This window comes from Neovison vison, chromosome 5 (assembly GCF_020171115.1).
Source record: "Neovison vison isolate M4711 chromosome 5, ASM_NN_V1, whole genome shotgun sequence".
In the NCBI taxonomy this organism is placed as follows: domain Eukaryota; kingdom Metazoa; phylum Chordata; class Mammalia; order Carnivora; family Mustelidae; genus Neogale; species Neogale vison.
The window spans coordinates 15,118,974-15,138,181 of NC_058095.1; the positions used below are offsets into that span (position 1 = coordinate 15,118,974).

The 19,208-nt window shown below is 56.0% G+C and overlaps 1 protein-coding gene across 7 annotated transcripts; it reads left to right on the top strand.

Annotated features, from left to right (window-relative positions):
- Nucleotides 1-4,664: 4,664 nt before the first annotated feature.
- Nucleotides 4,665-19,129, top strand: LOC122906094 (transmembrane ascorbate-dependent reductase CYB561). Of its 7 annotated transcripts, none has more exons than XR_006384517.1 (7): nucleotides 11,360-12,213; nucleotides 14,714-14,931; nucleotides 15,890-15,988; nucleotides 16,258-16,361; nucleotides 16,762-16,919; nucleotides 17,102-17,364; nucleotides 18,217-19,129. XR_006384517.1 is itself a non-coding variant. In XM_044247661.1 (7 exons), exons 3-7 carry the CDS (start codon nucleotides 14,727-14,729, stop codon nucleotides 17,292-17,294), a joined length of 759 nt encoding a protein of 252 aa, XP_044103596.1. In that variant the 5' UTR covers nucleotides 11,360-12,213; nucleotides 14,023-14,123; nucleotides 14,714-14,726; the 3' UTR covers nucleotides 17,295-19,129. The 7 variants fall into 7 exon arrangements, 6 of the variants coding, with proteins under 6 accessions (XP_044103600.1, XP_044103599.1, XP_044103597.1 ...); XM_044247661.1 differs by adding an exon at nucleotides 14,023-14,123 and having other exon boundaries at nucleotides 17,102-19,129; XM_044247664.1 differs by lacking the exon at nucleotides 11,360-12,213 and adding an exon at nucleotides 6,151-6,172 and having other exon boundaries at nucleotides 17,102-19,129.
- The last annotated feature ends 79 nt before the right edge of the window (nucleotides 19,130-19,208 follow it).

Below are 19,208 nucleotides of genomic sequence, written 5' to 3' on the forward strand. Positions count from 1 at the left end.
GGGAGGTTGGAAAGCCCGCCCCTTTCGTGGCCCCCCACCTCGCGCACCCAGGGCCCTCACGCCCCCTCTTGCCCCGGGCTGGTCCTCACTGTTTATCTAACCCGGCCCGGTTCCCTCAGAGCGGGCAGAGGGAAAAGCTGGCCTGACTCTGCTGATTCCCATCGCTTCTCCAGCCGTCCCGCAGGGCTAAATCAGTGTGTTTGTCGGAGTCTTGTCTTCCCAGACCGGACTAGCTTTGGCATCAGCCTGGGACCCACAGCCTGTGCCAGCCCTCAGCCCGATGTCCCGGAATTCCAGAGGTCCCAGGTGACTGACTGTCTTCATCAGGAGCCAGCCGCTTCCCCTGCCCCCCTGCCACGCCTTCCCCATCACTGCAGCTCCTCCTGCTCCTGCTGGGGCCCATGCCCCCCCCCCAAAACTGAAAGGGGGGGGTTTCTCCCTGAGGGATTTGTCTCATCTGCAGCTCATCAAAATGGCGGGTACTTTCAGAATAAGACTTGTAAGACTTGTATTCTTTTCAAGGAAGCTGGAACAAGTTCCTCTGGGAGGGGGCCTGATGGGGCCACCCCACGCCCTAGGTGGCTCCTGCCTCCGAAGACAGGCCAGAGTAAGCGTCTTTCAGTGATCTGCCATCCCAAGGCAAGGCTCAGCTCCCCACGCCCGCACAGGCTTCAGGGCAAGCTTGTGGACTCTGGCGGTGGTGTTCCGGGAGCCTGGAGGGTGTACCATGTTAGGCTACGCTCACCTTCCTGCACAATGCTCTAGCCGCTCTAGCTGTGTCTTTGGCTGGGATACTCCTGCCCTCTCCCCATGGTCTCTCTGCCAGCGGAACCCCTGCTTGTCCTGCAGCTCTCTGAGTCTATGTCAGGGTTCCAGAAGCCTTCCCTGACTCTCACATCTGGATTTCCTTTCTATAAGCTGAGACCTGAAAGTAAAGGGCTTTGTATGTCGTGTCCACTGATATTGTCCCACGGTCGCCCAGCACCTGGCACACAGAAGGGACTCGATAAATCGCCGCTGTAAAGTGTGCGTGAATTCTGTGTATGCGTGTCTTACAGAGTCTTTGGTCTGGGGAACCCTGTCTCCTATGTGTGGGAGGCACAGAGCCAGGAAGGAGTTAATACGATGAGTGACGGCTCTCGGGCTCCGACCAACCTGGGCCCCACACCCTCTTTTGTGTTAAGGTTAAGAATAAACGTTTTTCGGGACGCCTGGGTGGCGCAGTTGGTTGGACGACTGCCTTCGGCTCAGGGCGTGATCCTGGAGTCCCGGGATCGAGTCCCACATCAGGCTCCCAGCTCCATGGGGAGTCTGCTTCGCTCTCTGACCTTCTCCTCGCTCATGCTCTCTCTCACTGTCTCTCTCTCAAATAAATAAATAAAATCTTTAAAAAAAAAAAAAAAAAAAAAAAAGAATAAACGTTTTTCTGAGAAATCGGACCATTAAACTTACTATTAAACTTTAACCAGAAAGTAGGATGTAGTTCCGGACACCTGATTGCTACAGTTTCGATGATTGTATTGCTATTGTGGGAAATGGGCTTTTATCATATGAAAACATCTTGTAAGTGTGTAGGTGCTAGACGTGCGGTGTATATCCTATAAAAGGTGGCGGGCAATAAAGCAAGGACGACACATGTGGACAAACAGCCCTGTGTCCCCCGCGTCTTCATTTTCATCCCTTACCTCTCAGGAGACTCTCTGCTCGTTTGTTGCTGCCGGCCAGCGACAAGTGGCGCCCGAACAGGGACCTGAGAACAAGGCGGCCTGACTTTCGGTTTCAGGTAAGGGATCCGGGTGGTCCGGAACATATTCGCGGGTTATGGGGCTCGCACAATCAGCCGAGTCTGGGTACTTTCTTCAGACCCTGCATGTATTATTAAAAGAAAAGGGGTCCAAGCTCTCTAAAAGGGAGCTTGAAAATTTCTTTGAAACCATACAGGACTTATGTCCTTGGTTCCCTAAAGAGGGTAGTGTTAATTTGGAACATTGGAGGAAAGTTGGGCAAGAAATAAAAAATCAGGCTTTTGCACGGGGCGCCGCTGCTTTTCCCCCACGAACTTTCGTGATATGGGCCTCCATTAGGGACATATTGGATCCTTCTCACTCTGTTGTGTTGCTCTCTCATAAGCCTGATTTGGAATGCAGCCTTCCCCCAACTGAAGGAGAAGGGGATAATGATCCAATTCCCGAGGATGATTTAATTTCTTTAGGGTCATCGCAGGATGATCCTTCCTCTCTCACTCCAACTGCTCCCCCATATGAATCCCTCCCTAAGCTAACTTCTGGAGGAGATGAGTTTCCTGAAGACGATGGTGTCTATTTAGATAGCGGCCCTGGCCTTTCTCATGGAGGGCCACCTCTTCTGTACCTCCTGTATGCTTTCAGTTTTTTACCGAAGAATCTCCTCAATTTGGTTGTGTCTATACTGCTCGTTATAATAGATCTGTGTATATCAACCAAGGTAATGAAGGGTATCGATCCCTAACTCTCACACGTCAAGATTCTCCCTGGAGCCTATTGGAGGTGCTCCCATCTTCCTTAATCAATAGATCTGCAGTTGGAATGCAACCAACGGGACATCCACCTTGTGCCGAGACTTCTATTCGAGACATAGAAGATTCTATATGGACTGAGTGTTATCAATCCAAGCCTTTGATTCTGTCTCCTACGGGTATCAATTTCCCTATTACAGACTGGTCAAAGGAAGCCTCGCAAAACAACTCTCGACATTCCCGTCATTATGGACATATTCCTGGCAGCATTCTTTCTACTAAGCAAGGGATGTTCCATCCAGACCTCTGGAAATTAGTGGCTGCTATGGGACCTATTAGAAACCCTAAGGCAGTATCTGGACTTCTTACCCTGCGCGCTTGTGTGCCTAGACCGTTTCTCCTTGTACTGGGATGGGGAATAATTACTGTTAATAGTGATTTATATCATATAAGTTGTATTAATTGTCGATTAACCAATTGTTTACCCATAGATCCGATAGCTTACCCTAGACAACGTACTCATGTTTTCCTGGTGATGCAGCCACCCTTTTTCTTACTGCCAGTAGAGGTAGAAGGACCTTGGTATGCCAGTTATGGATATCAATTTGCAGTAGAGTTGGGGAATGCAATTTCTAGACAGAAAAGAATGGTGGGAATGCGTATAGCTGGGGTTGGCGCTCTTATTACCCTCATAGCAAGTGCTGCTATGTTCTCTCTTGCGTTGTCTCAAACTATACATACAGCAGATCATGTAAATGCGCTTTCACGAAATATTTCACTGGCCTTGCATACTCAGCAAAACATAGATCAAAAGCTTTTAGCACGGCTTAATGGTCTAGAAGAAGCTGTAGAGTATCTTAGAGTACAATTATCTGCGCTAAAAACACAAATGTCCCTTATGTGTCACGGCGCCTATCAGCATATATGTGTAACCCCTCTACCCGCTAACAATATTTCTAGGGAAAGAATACATAATCATTTACGTGGCATTTGGCACGACACTAATCTCAGTTTAGATCTTTTACAATTGCAACAAGATATCGTTACAATCGGACATGCTCGACTTGACATAACTAACCCTGCTAAGTTAGCTAATCATATTTTAAGTGCTTTACGAGGTTTTAACCCAGGAAATGTTTTACAACATACCTTCTGGATATTAATACGTCTAATTGGTGCCATTTTATGCCTAATTCTGATAGGTGGAGGGATCCTTAAAAGTTTGGTCCGGATTCAAGGAAAGAACTAATGCACATTTGCATCTTTTGCAATTAAAACAAAAAGGGGGAAATGTGGGAGGCACAGAGCGAGGAAGGAGTTAACACGATGAACGACGGCTCGGGCTCCGACCAACCTGGGCCCCACACCCTCTTTTGTGTTAAGGTTAAGAATAAACGTTTTTCTGAGAAATCGGACCATTAAACTTACTATTAAACTTCAACCAGAAAGTAGGATGTAGTTCCGGACACCTGATTGCTACAGTTTCGATGATTGTATTGCTATTGCGGGAAATGGGCTTTTATCATATGAAAACATCTTGTAAGTGTGTACGTGCTAGACGTGCGGTGTATATCCTATAAAAGGTGGCGGGCAATAAAGCAAGGACGACACATGTGGACAAACAGCCCTGTGTCCCCCGCGTCTTCATTTTCATCCCTTACCTCTCAGGAGACACTCTGCTCGTTTGTTGCTGCCGGCCAGCGACACCTATGTCTTTCGCATTCTCTGTATCCCAAGGTAAAGGCCTCTGTCTACATCCCATGCTGAAGAGGAATGTGCACGAGATGCACCTTGACCTGACTCTGAACAGGAGTGAACTGGGTGTTTCAGCCTGTTGGAGGTGTGGGAGCTGTGCAGGGTGGGTGGTTGGAATGGCTAGGAGGCTCCTCTCCTGTCCTTCCCACACAGGAGCAAGATAGGCTTGCGAGGTAATACCGGATATCCAGCTACATCTGAATACCAAATAAATGACAAATACATTTTTGGTATATTACTCATCAGTAGAGCACGATGATGCCAAAAACAATACTAAATTAGAATTTAACTGGGAATCCTTCTTTCTCAGTCTGGGAACCCTAGTAAGGGCAGCACTGAATAGCCTGGTTCCCCAGGGGCATCTGAGACCCTACTCATGAAGCACATTCTGCTCTCTTGATTCCTCCTATTCATTAAATAAATGCTTTTGGCCAAAGAAGAGGGTGAGCGCCAGCTGTGGTTTCCCAGTGCTGTCACAAGCACAGTTAATGCAAAGTCCTCCCCACAACTCAACCTCAGCCCCACTGGACTGGACTGTTAGGGAAGGCCTCTCTCAGGAGCTGACATGTGAAGGAATAAGCCAAGCGATAACCAGGGCATTCGGAAGGAGAAGCAGGAGTGAATTTGGTGAGTCTAGTGTGGCTTTATGAGTGCGGTAAGGGGGTGGGGGTTGTTGCATGGAAAATGCCCTGGACCACAATCTCCGTCCTCAAGAAGGTGCCTTGGTGCTGCTCCACTAGCCTGCTCTTACCTACCTCTCTGCCCCTAGCCGAGGGTGGAAGCTTCTGTAGCTTCTGCGGCAGAAGTCTCAGCAGCAGGCAGTGGCGGGAGAATGGGAGTGTTTGCCATCCTGGGTTGGGGGTTCTGGAGCTTGGTGGCTTTTTAGTGGGATCACCTGATCTTTAAAAGAGTTGAGTGGAGCCCTGAGTCCTTAGTGCTGAGTCTCTGTGTAGCTGGTCCTCAGGGAGGCACCTTACCTCCATCAGAGCACCACGGCTCTCCCCTCCCCACTGTAAGCTGGCAGGGTGTTCACTCCCTTCTGAGAGGAAAACGCTGCTGCCCAAGGCCATAGGACCATGGGGGCAGGTGGAAGAAGGACTCAGGGGCCCCATCCTGCCTCAGCAGGCGTCTCTCTCCCAGCTTTGGAAGGGGCTGAAAGCTCTACCCAGGGAAGCTCGGCACTCAAATCACAGAGTTCCCAGCAGGCTCCGCTCCTGTGCCACTCCAGTCCTCCTCCTCTAGGCCCAAATATACAGGCCAAACAATGGGAAATGGCTCAGTTCCACATTTAACACACAGAGCATTTGTTGCCTGCTGTTTGCCTGCTGGCACGCTAAGGAAGCTGTTTCTTAATTTAAAATGTCCATTAACTCCCTCCAACTGGAAAGCTACTCCAACAAATTTATGCGGTGGCAGGTTTAAGCTTGGTTACTCTGAGGGGTGGGCCCTGCTCTGTCTGTCCCCTAAGAAGATGTGCCCACAAGAGTGGGCACCCTTGGGTGTCTTGCTATGGGCTTGAGTATGTTTTCTCTGTAAGGGGGAATTAGATCCCCAAGCCCCCTTTGGCCAGGGTCCTTCAGGAGCCCTTGGCCACTGCCCATGGGAAGCCCACAGTGTGGGAGGTAGGGGGAGGGGGAGGGACACCCTGGGGGAGGGGTGTCTCTTTTACAACTCCAGGGGAGGAAACCCCATTTCCCTCCTACCCTCATGCTCTTGGTGAGCCTTGCCAGGCAACTGACAGGAAAGAACCTTTTGTTCTGAGCTTGTGAGAAGTCTGAGCTGGACTTGTTATCTACCCACAGCATTTCCTGGATAGGGGGCTGCGGTAGGGGCTGGCCCCCAGCCTTGGCCTTGGCATCTTTCTCTCAGCTGTTAGGACAAGGGAGGCTGCGGCTGGCAAGATCTAGGCCTTCAGGAGGGCTGGTGAGAACTGGTATTTATCCTTAGGCTGGTTTGTCTGAAGGGTGGGTAGTCAGTCTCAGACAAAGTCCCTTAAGGAAGGGGTGCGGAAAAAAGCCACCGTGTGTGTGTGTGTGTGTGTGTGTGTGTGTGTGTGTGTGTGTTGGGGAGGCGGTACTGGGGAGGGAGGAGTCCAGCCTTGCCCACCAGTGACAACTCCCTCCAGGCACCAGGAGGGAGGGGTGTGTCCCCCAGGGCGGCGGGAGCGCCCTCGTGGGCCCAGGCCCGGGCCGTGTCTGACACCTAGTGGCCACCTGAGCCGGGGCGGGGCGAGGGGAAGAGGGAAGAAGGTGGGAGGGAAGAGGAGGGAGGGCGTGGAGGGAATCAGGAAGCGCGGAGCCCACGCCCGGGACCAGGCCCGGCGACTGCTCTCCCGGCCGGCAGCCCCACCCCACGGCGCCCGGGCCTGTCCCCGTGCCCGTCCTGGGTCCCGTTCCCCGTCGCGCAGCCCATCCCCCCGGGCAGCGCCCGCGGCCTCCGCGTCAGGCCCGGGCGGGAGGCCCTCACACCCACAGGGTCGCAGACCTCCTTCCGCCCCTGAACGCGCCCCGGGTCGCGAGGCCCGGATTTCGAAGGTTACCCGAACTCGGGTCCAGAAGGCCGGGGTCGCGGTGGCCGCGGCTGTCGCCCCTCAGCGCGCCGCGCCGCGCCGCATCTCCCTTTGCGCGGCGTCAAGGGCTGGGCCCGGGATCCGGCGGGAGCCGGTCCCGAGAGCCGGGCACTAGTGGGCGCCGGGCCCTGCCCCGCGTGCCGGGGACGCGCGGGGGCACTTCCGGCGCCCCCCGCCCCCAGTAACCCTCGCCGCGCCTCCCACCTCGCGCCGCACCCGCAGCCACCGCCCTGTCGTCATGGCGACGCCGTAGCTCTGCGCGGGGCGCGGCGGGCGGAACCGGCCGAGCGGCAGGGGCGCGGCGCGGGGAGCTCGCCTGCCCGTGCGCGGTGAGGCGCTGCACGGCGGGGACGAGCTCCGGGCCCGGCGCCCGGCCAGGTAGGCGGCCGGGGCGGGTGGGAGCGAGCCGAGCCCCCGCGCGGAGTCGGGGCGGGGACCCAGGTGTGCCCGCAGCGGAACGCGCCCGCCCCCCGGGCCGCCGCGGGTCTTTCTCCAGCCCCTCATCCGCCAGCACCCCGGGCCCTCGCCTCACCCGCTGCCGAACCCGCGGAGCAGGGCGGGGGGTGAGAGAGCAGGCCGTGCGCCGGGCCTGGGCTGGCGGCCTCGGGCCCTGGGTCAGCCTCCGTGCCAGTCCGCGGAAGTTAGACCCGAGCGCCAGGTGACCTCACGTTTATCTAGGGGCTCACGCCTGACAGTTGGCCATATTCTAGAAACACGGTAGACGTGATCAGCCAACATCTGCTACGACTGTTCTTTGGAAACCTGAAACCGAGACTGGCCGAACTGCTTTGCCGGTGGCGGGGCCTCCCTGAGCCTGCCTCTCTCCTTTTGCTGAGAAGTACCTAGCCAAGGAGTTCCTCCTTTGGGAAACCCTGGCTCATGGGGTTGGCCCTGGTGGGCCCAGACCTGTGGGCACAGAGAGCACAGAACGGAGCCGAGGGTGGGGGTCCGCTGCTGCCTTTGACGCCTGGGTTAAGACAGAGCCACCTCCCGTCTCCACCTGCTCTTTCCCCCAGGGATCCCGCTGGACCCTCCCCACGCCAAGCCTTTCTCCTTGGGGTTGCCCCTCCCCTCTCTTACACTCATGCAGTCTTTGAGGAGTCGCTAAATCTCATTAAATGAAGCTCCATCTCAGGACTTCTGGATCCGATTCCTTTGTTTTCATAGCAAATGAAGAAATGCCAAAGCTTTGCCACCTTCTCACAGATCTTTTGATTTCTCTTGTGACATTGGATGTGAGGCAGAAGGTACAGAAAGAAAACTTGTAAATGCCAAGGTGAGACCCACATAGAGAAAGGGTGCTGCAACCTGCTACCACCGTGGTCCACCCCCTATGCAGGAGAAGCCTGTCATACTGGGAGGGGGAACCACCTCTGCCTGACCCACAACTTCCCAGCCCTGGCCGCTTTCCTTGTTCCAGTATGGGGTGGGGCAGCAGCACCAGGAGGCACTGGTGGAGGTATGGGCCCCAGATCCAGGGGTTTCTGCACCTCGGGGGACCGGCCAGAGAGTAGACAGAATTGGCATATGGATTTTTGAGAGGGGTAGTGCTGTCTGCTGCCTTCTGGCTCTCTTTGGCCCCAGACCTCTATGTCAACAACTTCTGATGTGTGACTCTTTCCAAGCTGCTATTAGGATCAGATTTATTCTTATTAGATTGTTATCTGAATGCCTACCATGTGGCAGGCACTTTGCTAGGCTCTCGTACATAGTTATCCCTCTTAATTTTTGCTAGGCCAGTGAGTAGGAAGGTGGGACTCGATGTCCCCTTATCTGACCGTTGAGGAAGCAGGTCCAGAGAGGGGACTTGGTTTGAGCAGGAGCACATAAACAGTAGGGCTGGCTTTAAAATCAGAGCTGCATTCATGGGTCCTAGGCACTTTTGCCTTGGTGGGACCCTTTTTCCACCAAAAATAATAACAATTAAAAAAACCCAACCCTATATTTTACAACTGTATTGGTATAAAGCAGATATAATCCAGGCTGGATTAAAAATTAAAGCATTTTCTTCAACACTGAATTTGGTTTTTCTCCTGATATAGCAGAAATCTTAACAGTTTCTGTGGGACCCTACAAGTATTGGGAACCCTGGGCCCAAGCCCACTGTACCTAATGGAGAACCAGGCTCAGTGTTTGACTTCAAGCTTTGCTTTCTTCCTGCAGGCTACTTGGGGCCCTGGCTGACACCTCAGCCTTCATTTTGCTTTCTATTCCATCACTTTCTAGGATATTCTCGGGCAATTGAGTTGTCCCCTCCTCCCGGCACTCACCCATCAAGAAAAGCTCTAACTTCTGTCCCCAGTATAATCTTCTCTAACCCAATTTTAAAACCCCGCTGTGGACAAGGAGGGCTGTGGCCAGGCCAGGCTGCCTGCTTCCAGGCTCTAGGACAGGCGCAGTGTCTGGTCCCCATAATGAGATTAGGCCTGGTGGCCTTTAAATGAAACTGTGGACACAGGGAGAGAGAGTGATTCTGAGCACAGTCAAGCCCTGCGGGTAGCTCCTGTGACTGTTTGATTGCATTAAGTGGATCCGGCCTGCAAGTGTGTGTGGGAGGGGCGAGGTGGGGTGGGGGTGGTGTGTGACTGTTTCAGCCCAGAGTTCCAGAAGCTGCCAGAACTGTCACCCCCATCCTGTGCTCTGATAGAAAAGAGAGTGGCTGTGGAAAGGGCTGTAAGAGCCTCCTCTGCTTTTAAGACTCCGGTCTGCCCAGCAGAGGAGAGCTTTGGGGTGGAGAATGGCAGCTTCCAGGCCCTTGGTGCTGCTGCTTCTGCTCCGGGAACAAAGGCCCAGGAACCACCAGCATTCTGGGGTGAAGGGGGGACAGCCTGATTGGGAAGGGAGAGAGAGTGTTGTCACTGTTTGGATTAGGAACCAAAGGCACATGATTCAAAGGCAACTGCTTACTAGGGAGTGACCTGCGGCTTATTTCCAAGTTCAACTGATTTCCAAGTTTGTACATGCAAGATGTGTTTGTGGGTGGGTCAGTTTCCAACCGGAGTTAGGTTCTCTCTCCAGCATTGGAAGCAGGCCCTCCTTGGCCAAAGATGGGTTGTCCGTGATGTTGAACCAAATAAGCTGTTTTTGAAGGAATCGTTCAGGTCATGTTCAGTGAAGCACAGAACCACTCACTGCTTTGTCATTTTTGTGAATCTGGATTTTTTGTGAATCTGACTGTGAGACCACCTGGAGGCAGGATACAGGCCTGCCTGAGGCAGGATGGTCTTGCTTGGTGTGAGTTTTCTTGCATCCCTCATGCTTGGACTTAAATCACCTTCACACTGAAAGGAAGAATGGAGGAGACAGCTTGGGCTTTCATAGTTCCAAAGGTCATTCTTTATTGATGGTTTCCTCTTGGATGCCTCATCACCCAGATGCCTAGTTCCCTGCACAGATGAGGCGGGGAGCTGCCTTTGGAGGAGCTGATGTGAAAATCTCATGGATCGGCTGGTTTGCCCTCCTGCCAGCCCTTCGCTCTTAACTGCTTGTTCCCATCCTGCCTCCTTCTCTCCCAGGAGAGCCCGCAGGGGATACCAGTGCTAGATGCGGTGATGCACCTCCCTTAGGAGCCTGGTTTCCCGAGAAGTGAGGGACACAGGAGGACTGGCGTGGGACAGAGAGAGTCTCCTTGCTGCTGTGGTTCAGAGTGAATTCTTTGGCAAGCACGCGTTCAGATCTTTGATTGCTTTCAGATCCACCCTCCATGCTGGGCAAAGCCACGCCTCTGCCCGATGACCAGCTGCTGGGGCGAGTCACCTCCCTGTATTAAAGCAGGTGGAGAGTGGCAAGTGCCCTTGGAGGCCTGAGTTGAGCTTGCAGCCTGAATTCTTACCACCCTTTACTAAAAAATTCCACATCTGCTCTGCAGCTCGTCTGCAAGCTTCTCGAAGGCAGGGATCACGTCTTACCTGTATAGCTCCATCATCTGGTAGTCTCGCCAGCATACAGCAGGTGCTCAGTGAACAAATGCGTTGAGTAGCTATTCGCGGCTGATAATTTGGGGCATGTCATGTATCCTCTTTGAGCCCCAGTTTCCTCACCCATTAAAGTGGGACAACACTCCTATTATCCTAGTGGTGTTGCGGAGGTTAAGCGAGAGAAGGCTGAGCACAGAGGAGGGGGCTTGCAGTCCGCTGGGAGCCATCCTCCCGGCCACACAGGCAGGCCTCTCCGCTCTGTGCTCTGCTCCAAACAGTATTAGGGTTCGGACTTCCTGGGGAATTCAGGATGGGAAGTTACAGTGCAGAATGTTCAAGCCCCCCATTCGGTGGTTTCGGCTATTCCAAAGTGCTTTTCCTTTTCAGCACTATCAGCCACTTCTCCAGTTCTCAGTGGACAAAGACTGGGTGCCGTGCAAGTTAACTCAGTCCTGACACTGTTTACCTGGAGATCGTGTCAGAGCCCAGGTTAAGGGCTCAGTCCCGCAAGACTGCTCCCCACTTCGGATGCCAGTCGCAAATCCAGGGTCGCTCCTGTGGCTCCGACCCACCCGCTGTTGATGCGAAGTTCTCCTGGCCTTCTCGGGGGTTCAAGTAATTTGCTAGAGCAGCTCACAAAACTCAGTGAAACATTTTACTTAGTAGATTTGTTTTAAAAGGCTATGACTCAGGAACTGCCAGATGGAAGAGGAACATTAGGGCAAGGTCCCGAAGGTCCTGACTGTAGGAGCTTCTATCCCCGGGGAACTAGGGTAGCCGTCCTCTGGGAAGCTCCTTTTGGATTTTACTGAGGCTTCATTACTTGGACAGGCTCGATTAGATCATTGGCCATTGGTGATGGAACTCAAATCTCCAGCCCCTCTCCGCTCCCTAGAGGTTGAGAGGGTGGAACGGAAGGTTCCAGCTGTCAATCACGTGGTTGGTTTCCCTGGCAACCAGCCCTCGCCCACTGGTTATCTAAGGGCTCGTTAACAGGGCAGGTTTCTGGCGGGGTTGGGAAATTCCAAGGGTTTTAGGAGCTCCATACTCCTTCTAAGTCACAACCTCACAGCTCTGCAGAGACCCTCGCTTTGATTTCTGCCTGTCTCAGTGGGAGGCTGGCCGGCCTGGCCACGGAGTAGCTCCGAGATCTGGGAGCGACAGTTCCTTTGCTGCCCTGAGCTCCCGCTGCTGTCGTCGGTCATTCAGCTTGGGCTGCGGAAGCTGTGGCAGGTCTGACGGCCGCAGAGCACGTTCCCTGTGTTCTTTCTCCTTCAGAGCTAATCAGGTTCTGACTGTGCCGCGGGCGTTCTGGGGATGAATCTAATAAAGGGGAGGAGGACTGAGAACAGGTGACCCGGGGACAGCAGCTGTTTGGTTGATCTTTCCTGTTCGAGTCAGTGCAAGGCAACAGATCCCGGAGTTGATCCAAGGAAGAGTGGGGCTCGTGGCCTGCCTTGAGCGAGCTCCCGGGGCAGGTGAGCAGAGGGGCGAGGCGAGCTTCCCGGGAGGCAGACCGCCGCGGGGTAACTGAGCCCCGGGCGAGGGTTGGCGGTGCAGAGGACCGGCCAGAGATGAACGAAATGCCGGGTTCAGGTGGTGGGCCGAGGGATGGAGGAGAGGGTGAATGGAGGAGGTGGGGGTGTGTGTGCGAGTGGCGGGGAGCAGGGAGTGAGGCCCGGAAGTGTGAGGCCGAGGGTGGTAGGGGAAGCGAGAGTCTCCTCTGAGTGGATTTGGTAAGAAAACCCGGGGCGCCCATGGAAACAGATTTGGGAGTCCGGATGCTGTCACAGAGGTGGCATTTCACCAGCAGGCAGGGACGCTGTTGGTGCGGGCTGGGGCGACAGTGGGGGTGTAGAGATTGGAGCAGAAGCCCCATCCCGGCTGGGGTGGTGGCAAGGAAGATGGCCAGGAGGGAAGTGATGGCGGGGGGAGCCCAGGGGAGATCCTCTAGCATTCGGTGCCCATGTCTGCCAGGTGCGCGGTCAGGAGCGGGCTTGGTTGTCAGGGGCAGATGAATTGACTTTGGACGTGCTGCGTTTGGAGTGTGTGTGGGTTGTCGGGAGAGGCGAATGGTGGGTGGCTAGAAATTGGGTTTGTATTTGGGGGAGAGCACAGAACGGGCCTACCATTTAGGAGTTACCTGTGTAGAGGTGACAGATACAGAGACAAGAGTTTCAGAAGCAGAGGGGTGTTGTCCGCCAGGCCTTCTGGAAACAGGTGTTGCAACCTGCTGTGGGAGTGTGTTTGGAAGATGATTTGATAAAATGTCAAAAACCTCTGTTCTCCAGTGAGGAATTAATAAGACACATGTGCAAAGATGATCACATAGCATGGTTTATTTAGTGAAAAACTGGGAGCTAGCTAAATGTTGAACAACAGGTTCAACAGGTTGGTTAAAGCACGGAACAGCCGCAGTCTGTAATCCTGTGACGTCATTGAAATGATGGCGTAAAGTAGATGGATTTTCTTTGACATGAAGAGATGAGTATGACCTACTATGAAGTTAAAACAGGTTAGAAATCAGTAGGATTCTGTTTCTATAAAATAATGTATATATTTCTAGAAAAAAATGATGTAAGGACACACATGAAAATGCTGATTACTTGTAATTTTTTCCTTTTTTTTTTTGCTAATCTGTATTTTACTGAAAGAAGTGTATTAGTAACACTCCCCACTGCCACCGACTTTTTTCGATGGTGAAGTTGCCAACATTTGTCGGATATGGCAGAAAGAACTGGGGGGTAACCTCCAGTAGAAGACCAGGCTGGCTGGACACAAGTTCTTGTGCGGTACAGGGAGAGAAAGAGCACACGCTAGCTGTGAGCAGGGGACCATAAGCCTGTTAGGCATGTGTCTGCTCGGCTGTCTTTCTCTGGGATGTTTCCAGCAGTGCTAGGCGAGGCCAGGACTGGGGAGGGGGAAAGCACCTTTCTGTGGGCACAGGACAGACACCCCAGCAGCAAGGCAAGGCGGATGGAGGCTATCTTTGTTCGTGCCCAGGATGCCTCTCCCTCCGGGGTGTCTGGGCCAGGGCTGGGCTCTGGGTCAGGAGAACCAACTGATTCAGGGTGAAAAGCTGGCATGAGGCCGAAGGCCTTCCTAACTGGTGGGGGGTGGGGGGGGCGGGGTGGGGAGGAGACTACCAGAGGGGTGGACTGGGCAGAGGAGCCAGGAAATGTGCTGCACACACACACACACACACACACACACCCAAACATCCTGGAACTGCCATTTTCTCATCTGTAGCATGGGTCCAGTAACTCCCTGCTTACGGCCTCACACAGGCTCACCGGGAGCGGAGTGACATGTATGAAACACACCAGGAGCCCTGAACGCGAGGTGCTGTTCCCTGTAGGGCTCATTTCTGGTGACTTTAGTTTTGGAGGTGAGCGGGAGTGCAGATTGGCCTGCCCTGAGCAGGGCCGGTGGGGGGAAGAGGCAGCCACAGGGGGAGCAGGCTGCTTGGCTGCTCCTGTTGCCCATGTGTGTCGGGCGAAGCGGGGTCCGAGCACATCCCTGCTGTAAGCAGGGGCCTGCTGTGGGAAGGGCAGGACTCCTCTTCCTCTCTGGCGGCAGGCTTGCACACTGGGGCGGGGGATGCACCCGATGTCCTTAGGACACACCTGGGGGACAAACAGTGAGGAACCCTGTTCCTTCGAGGGATTTCCTCACTTCTCTGTCCCTCGTCTGTGAAGCCCCCTGAGAACACCCGGGGCCTCGTGAAACCAAATGTAAAGCCAGGTGCAGGCTTTACACCTGCTCCCACCCGAATTTGGGGGACCTTCACTTGCACCGTCGTGGCCTCTCTCAGCTGGTGTCTGGTCCGTCTCCGGGGAAGTGGGGCACCTCTGCTGGCGCACTAGAGACTTGGGGTGGCCGGCTTCAGCACAGGGGCCGGGGGGAGGGGGGAGGGGTGTGTGGGGCATTGGGATCAGCCTGGCGTGTGGTGCTCTGAGCTGTCTGTCTCTCCTCCAGCAGCTGCCGCAGCATGGACAGTCGGGCTGGCCTGGCAGCCACGCCCGGAGCGCTGCCTTACTACGTGGCTTTCTCCCAGCTGCTGGGCCTGACTGTGGTGGCCATGACGGGGGCTTGGCTCGGTCTGTACAGGGGCGGCATCGCCTGGGAGGGCGCCCTGCAGTTTAACGTGCACCCGCTGTCCATGGTCATAGGCCTGATCTTCCTGCAGGGAGACGGTGAGTCCCGCCTGTGCGCCCGGAGCCGCTCCTGAGAGAGGCTGTTTGCACAAACACTCTTGTCCTGAGGTTGTTCCACAAAAGACAGGAAGGAAGCTGGCTTGGAGCCTGGGGACATCAGGCATCCAAATCCAGGCCTGAGGTGTGGGGGTGGCAACTCCTTTCCTACTTGTCCTGGTCTTTCCACAGGAGCATCTAGTGGTGTGTGTGCGCTGCTTAGAGCAGGAAGCCCAGGGTTTGGGCTGTGAGCTGAGGCCAGCTTCTGTGGGGACGGTTTGATATCTGGAGAAAGAGGGTGGATTTGAGTGTGTGTGTGTGTGTGTGTGTGTCGGGGGTGGGTGTTGGACTTGGCAGAGCTGAAGTTCCTTTCTGAAGGAGTGAGGCTGTGCTTGGCCCCCACTTGCTTCTGTGGCCTCCTCCTCTGCTAAGAAGTCTGGATCTGTTTGACCCATTCTTCCTAGAGGTGGTCCTGGTGACAGCCCCTCCTCCAGCAGCAGCCGCTCCACAGAGGCATTCCCTGTGCCGCCTGGGTCTGTGTGGCTCAGCGCAGGGATGGGGTGGGGAGTTAGCTTCAGACCTGGGGCCTCCCTGTCTCCCTGTGTAGGGAGCCTGCTTGGTAAAGGTAGTGAGTGTCTGCTCAGGCTTCCGTCCTGGACTATTCATCAGAGCTAAGAGGTGAATGCAGAAGCTTGGTGACATCTCGGCATCACTGTGTGATCACCTTGACCACACAGCCTGGAGTACACAGCACACTTGACAAGGAAGTGATGGTGACGAGGATGCTAGGGGACACACATCCGGGGACCCCTGCTGGGCCCCACGGAGCCTTATTTTCTCTCCCCTTGGCTGTGGCTGGAGGACCTTGACAAGCCCTTCATTCTGATGGCCTCCCCCAGCCAAGGGGTGTCTCCTTGGTGCTGGTGGCAGGCCTCACGGTCCCTTTCTCACTCCCCATAAGCCTTGCTGGTTTACCGGGTCTTCAGGAATGAGACCAAACGCACAACCAAGGTCCTGCACGGGCTGCTGCACGTCTTCGCGCTCGTCATCGCCCTGGTGGGTGAGTTCCCTGGCACAAGCGCCCCCTCTCCTCTCCCCACCTCTGCTTTGGACTTGGGGAAGTAGCTGCTTGATCCGTCTGTCTCCACTCCAGTTCTGTTACGGTCCCCTCCCCAGCCCTCCGCCCCCGTCCGGGCATCCCCGGCTGGGACACTGGGTGCTGGCAGCCACCGAGCTGGGACCAGATCCCAGAAGTGCCAGCGAGTCGAGTTTCCCTTGGGTCACCTCCCCGGCAGCCCTGTCCTCACGCGGCCCCTCTCTCCTGCCCAGGCGTGGTGGCAGTGTTCGACTACCACCGGAAGAAGGGCTACGCGGACCTGTACAGCCTGCACAGCTGGTGTGGCCTCCTCGTGTTGGTTCTCTACTTCCTGCAGGTGAGGCTTCAGCCCACGGTGATGGGGGCTGGGGCGGGGGCGGAGGGAGGGGGTGACCACACGGGTGTCCCATCAGGGCCCACTTCCAGGCCGTGTGCCTGACAGTGAAAGAGGTGCTTTAGCACCGCCGGCGGCTGCCTGGGGACTCTGAAATGGGTGCAAAAGCCAGGATTTCCCAGGCGAGGGTGCCTCAGAGCACGTCTGTGTGGCCAAGGCCTGGGACGCCACGGCCGGGACCTCCGCCGCCCCGGCGCTTTGTGCGGCCGCACCCAAGCTCTGTAGGGTGGAGGGAGCCCGACGGGTGGGCGCAGGGCTTCTGCGTCCTTGCTGTCGGCGTGTCCTGGGCTCCGTCAGACGGATGGCCAGCTCCGTGTCTGGCAGCCCCCGCCTTTCCTTGCAGTGGCTCGTGGGCTTGAGCTTCTTCCTGTTCCCCGGAGCTTCGTTTTCGCTGCGGAGCCGCTACCGCCCACAGCACGTCTTCTTCGGCGCCGCCATCTTCCTCCTGTCCGTGGGCACCGCCCTGCTGGGCCTGAAGGAGGCGCTGCTGTTCAAACTTGGGTGAGCCTCCTCCCCTCTGCTGTCCCCCGGGTTAGGGAAGGTTTTCCTGTGGGGGGGCGGGGGGACACGGGCGGGGCTGGGGAGGGGACACCAGGCCATCTTTCTGCTGTTTCTGGGTGCGGAGGGCATTTGGCCCGACGGTGACCCCTTGGGGGGCTTCTCCCTCCCGCCTCACCCCGCAGGGCCAAGTACAGCACGTTTGAGGCTGAGGGTGTCCTGGCCAACGTGCTGGGCCTGCTGCTGGTCGGCTTCGGGGTGACCGTGCTCTACATCTTGACTCGCTCTGACTGGAAGCGGCCACCCCAGGCCGAGGAACAAGCCCTCTCCATGGACTTCAAGACGCTGACAGAAGGCGACAGCCCCGGCTCCCAGTGACGGCCTGTCCTCCTCCCGCGCGGAGGGCCTGGCTGTGGCTGGCCGCTGCAGCTCGGGGTGGGGGCGTTGGGTAGGCGACTTTCCCACGCTCTGCCGCGGCTCTGCTGGCTGGGTGGCTCCCGGGGAGGGCTGGCCAGCGCCGCACTGTGGGCTCTAGGGCTTGGCTTCCTCTGCTTTCCTTCCTTGTTGCTGCTTTAGAGTCCGTTAGTCACGCACAGACCCCGGCCCTGTTGTCACGGTCACCCCCTCCACTCAAGCCGCTTCGGGCAGGGTTTTGGGTGGTCAGTCCGGGCTACAGAAGCACAGATCCTTCAAGAAGACGCAGGGTGGCTCTCCTCTTGAGGAGCGGATGCTGGGCCGAGTCCAGGGGCTGCCAGGAGCACAAAGCTGTGGGAGAAACTGGGCCTTAATGACAGGCCTGGCAAGGCCGAGGCTTGCTTTGTGTAACGCTGAATTCAGACCAGAGTCCCGTCCGTCTGAATGACACGTGGTGAGAATGGCCCCGACTTTGGCAGCGGAGCAGGTGATATTATGTATAAACTATGCTGGTGTCCAGAGCAAGGGTCCCCTGGAGAGGGGAGGGGCGCGCCCCTGGGAAGCTGTGGCGATGTGGCTTCGGCCCAGCTGCACTCTCGGCCGCCTTCTTTCCGGGCCTCAGCCCCAGGACGGCTCTGCCGGGAGAGGGCCAGGGCCCAGGCTGGAGACAAACTGTCCTTGGCGGCTGAGGGCCACCGAGAGAGGAGGTCGAGATGGCCCCCGGGCAGGGGCGCTGGGCTGCTGGCGCTGGGGCTCTGCTCCGCGGGGCTGGGGCTTGCTGGCCGCCGCCAGGCTCCCCGCCCTCAGCAGCCGGCTTAGGCGCTGCTCTCGCTCTGACCTCAGCCCCGGGGCTTCTATCTTTTTTTTTTTTTTTTTCTTTAAGCAGAAAGCTGCTGCTGCTGCTGCTGCCCTGTTCCCAGGGAAGGCAGGGCCGCCCGCTCCTGTGCGGAGGAAAGCGCCCTTCTAGAACCCCGCTGCGCCCGTCTCTGTGGGCAGTCGGGGCTGAGTAGCCCCGGAGCGTGCTCCCAGCTGCCTGACGTGCTCCGTGCTGCCAAGTCACTCTTTGGCTTCAGCCTAGAAGGAACATGATTAGAGCATTGACCTTGTGCTTCTTGGACTCGGTGAATGCTCTCTCCTTTTTTCCTCCTGTTCTGGGCTTTGAGGAGCATGACACAGTTTGAGACAGACACCGGTTACGTAAATGAAGAATTGCAAAGAGCTTTCCAAACCCGACTGCTGTTCCTTCGATGGTTGCCTTTTTCTCACCTCAGCGCTGCCTTCGAGAGAGGGGGCAGCCTCCTCTCGTGCTCCGGTTGCGAACACTCCATTCTGGCCTTGAGCCCTGCCTCCAGCGATGCCACTTCAGCGAGCAGGTGGCTGTGGCCCCGAGCCTTCCCCAGCAGGGCGGCCCAGTCCCCTCCGAACCCCCTTCCCCGCTGCAGCTGGCCCGGGGAGTTCGCCGGTGACACGGTGCGCTCTGCCCGCACCGGGGCCCCGTCTGTTCTCCCCCCGCCTGGCACGCGCCGTAGAGCCAGACATTTTCACGTGGAGAAATGCCCCCTCGGACAGACCCAAGTGCAATTGTGACTCTCCCTTGCCAGGACGCCCCAGAGAGAGACGGAACCTTAGATTTCTGGTAAAAACCTGTAAACTGGTCTGTTGGCCCGAGTGTCTGTTGGATGATTCTGGAGGCCCCCTGAAAGCGCCCCACGTGGTTTATTTCACTTTGCCTGTGGCCAGTCTTTGAAGTGCAGTGTAGCATCGGTGCAACGGATGATTCAATAAATGTCTACAGCAGATCTCTGGCCTGCTGGCTTCATTTACTGTGGCGACAAAAAGGTGCTTCCAGAACAGTCAGATACAAGGTTAGTTCTACCG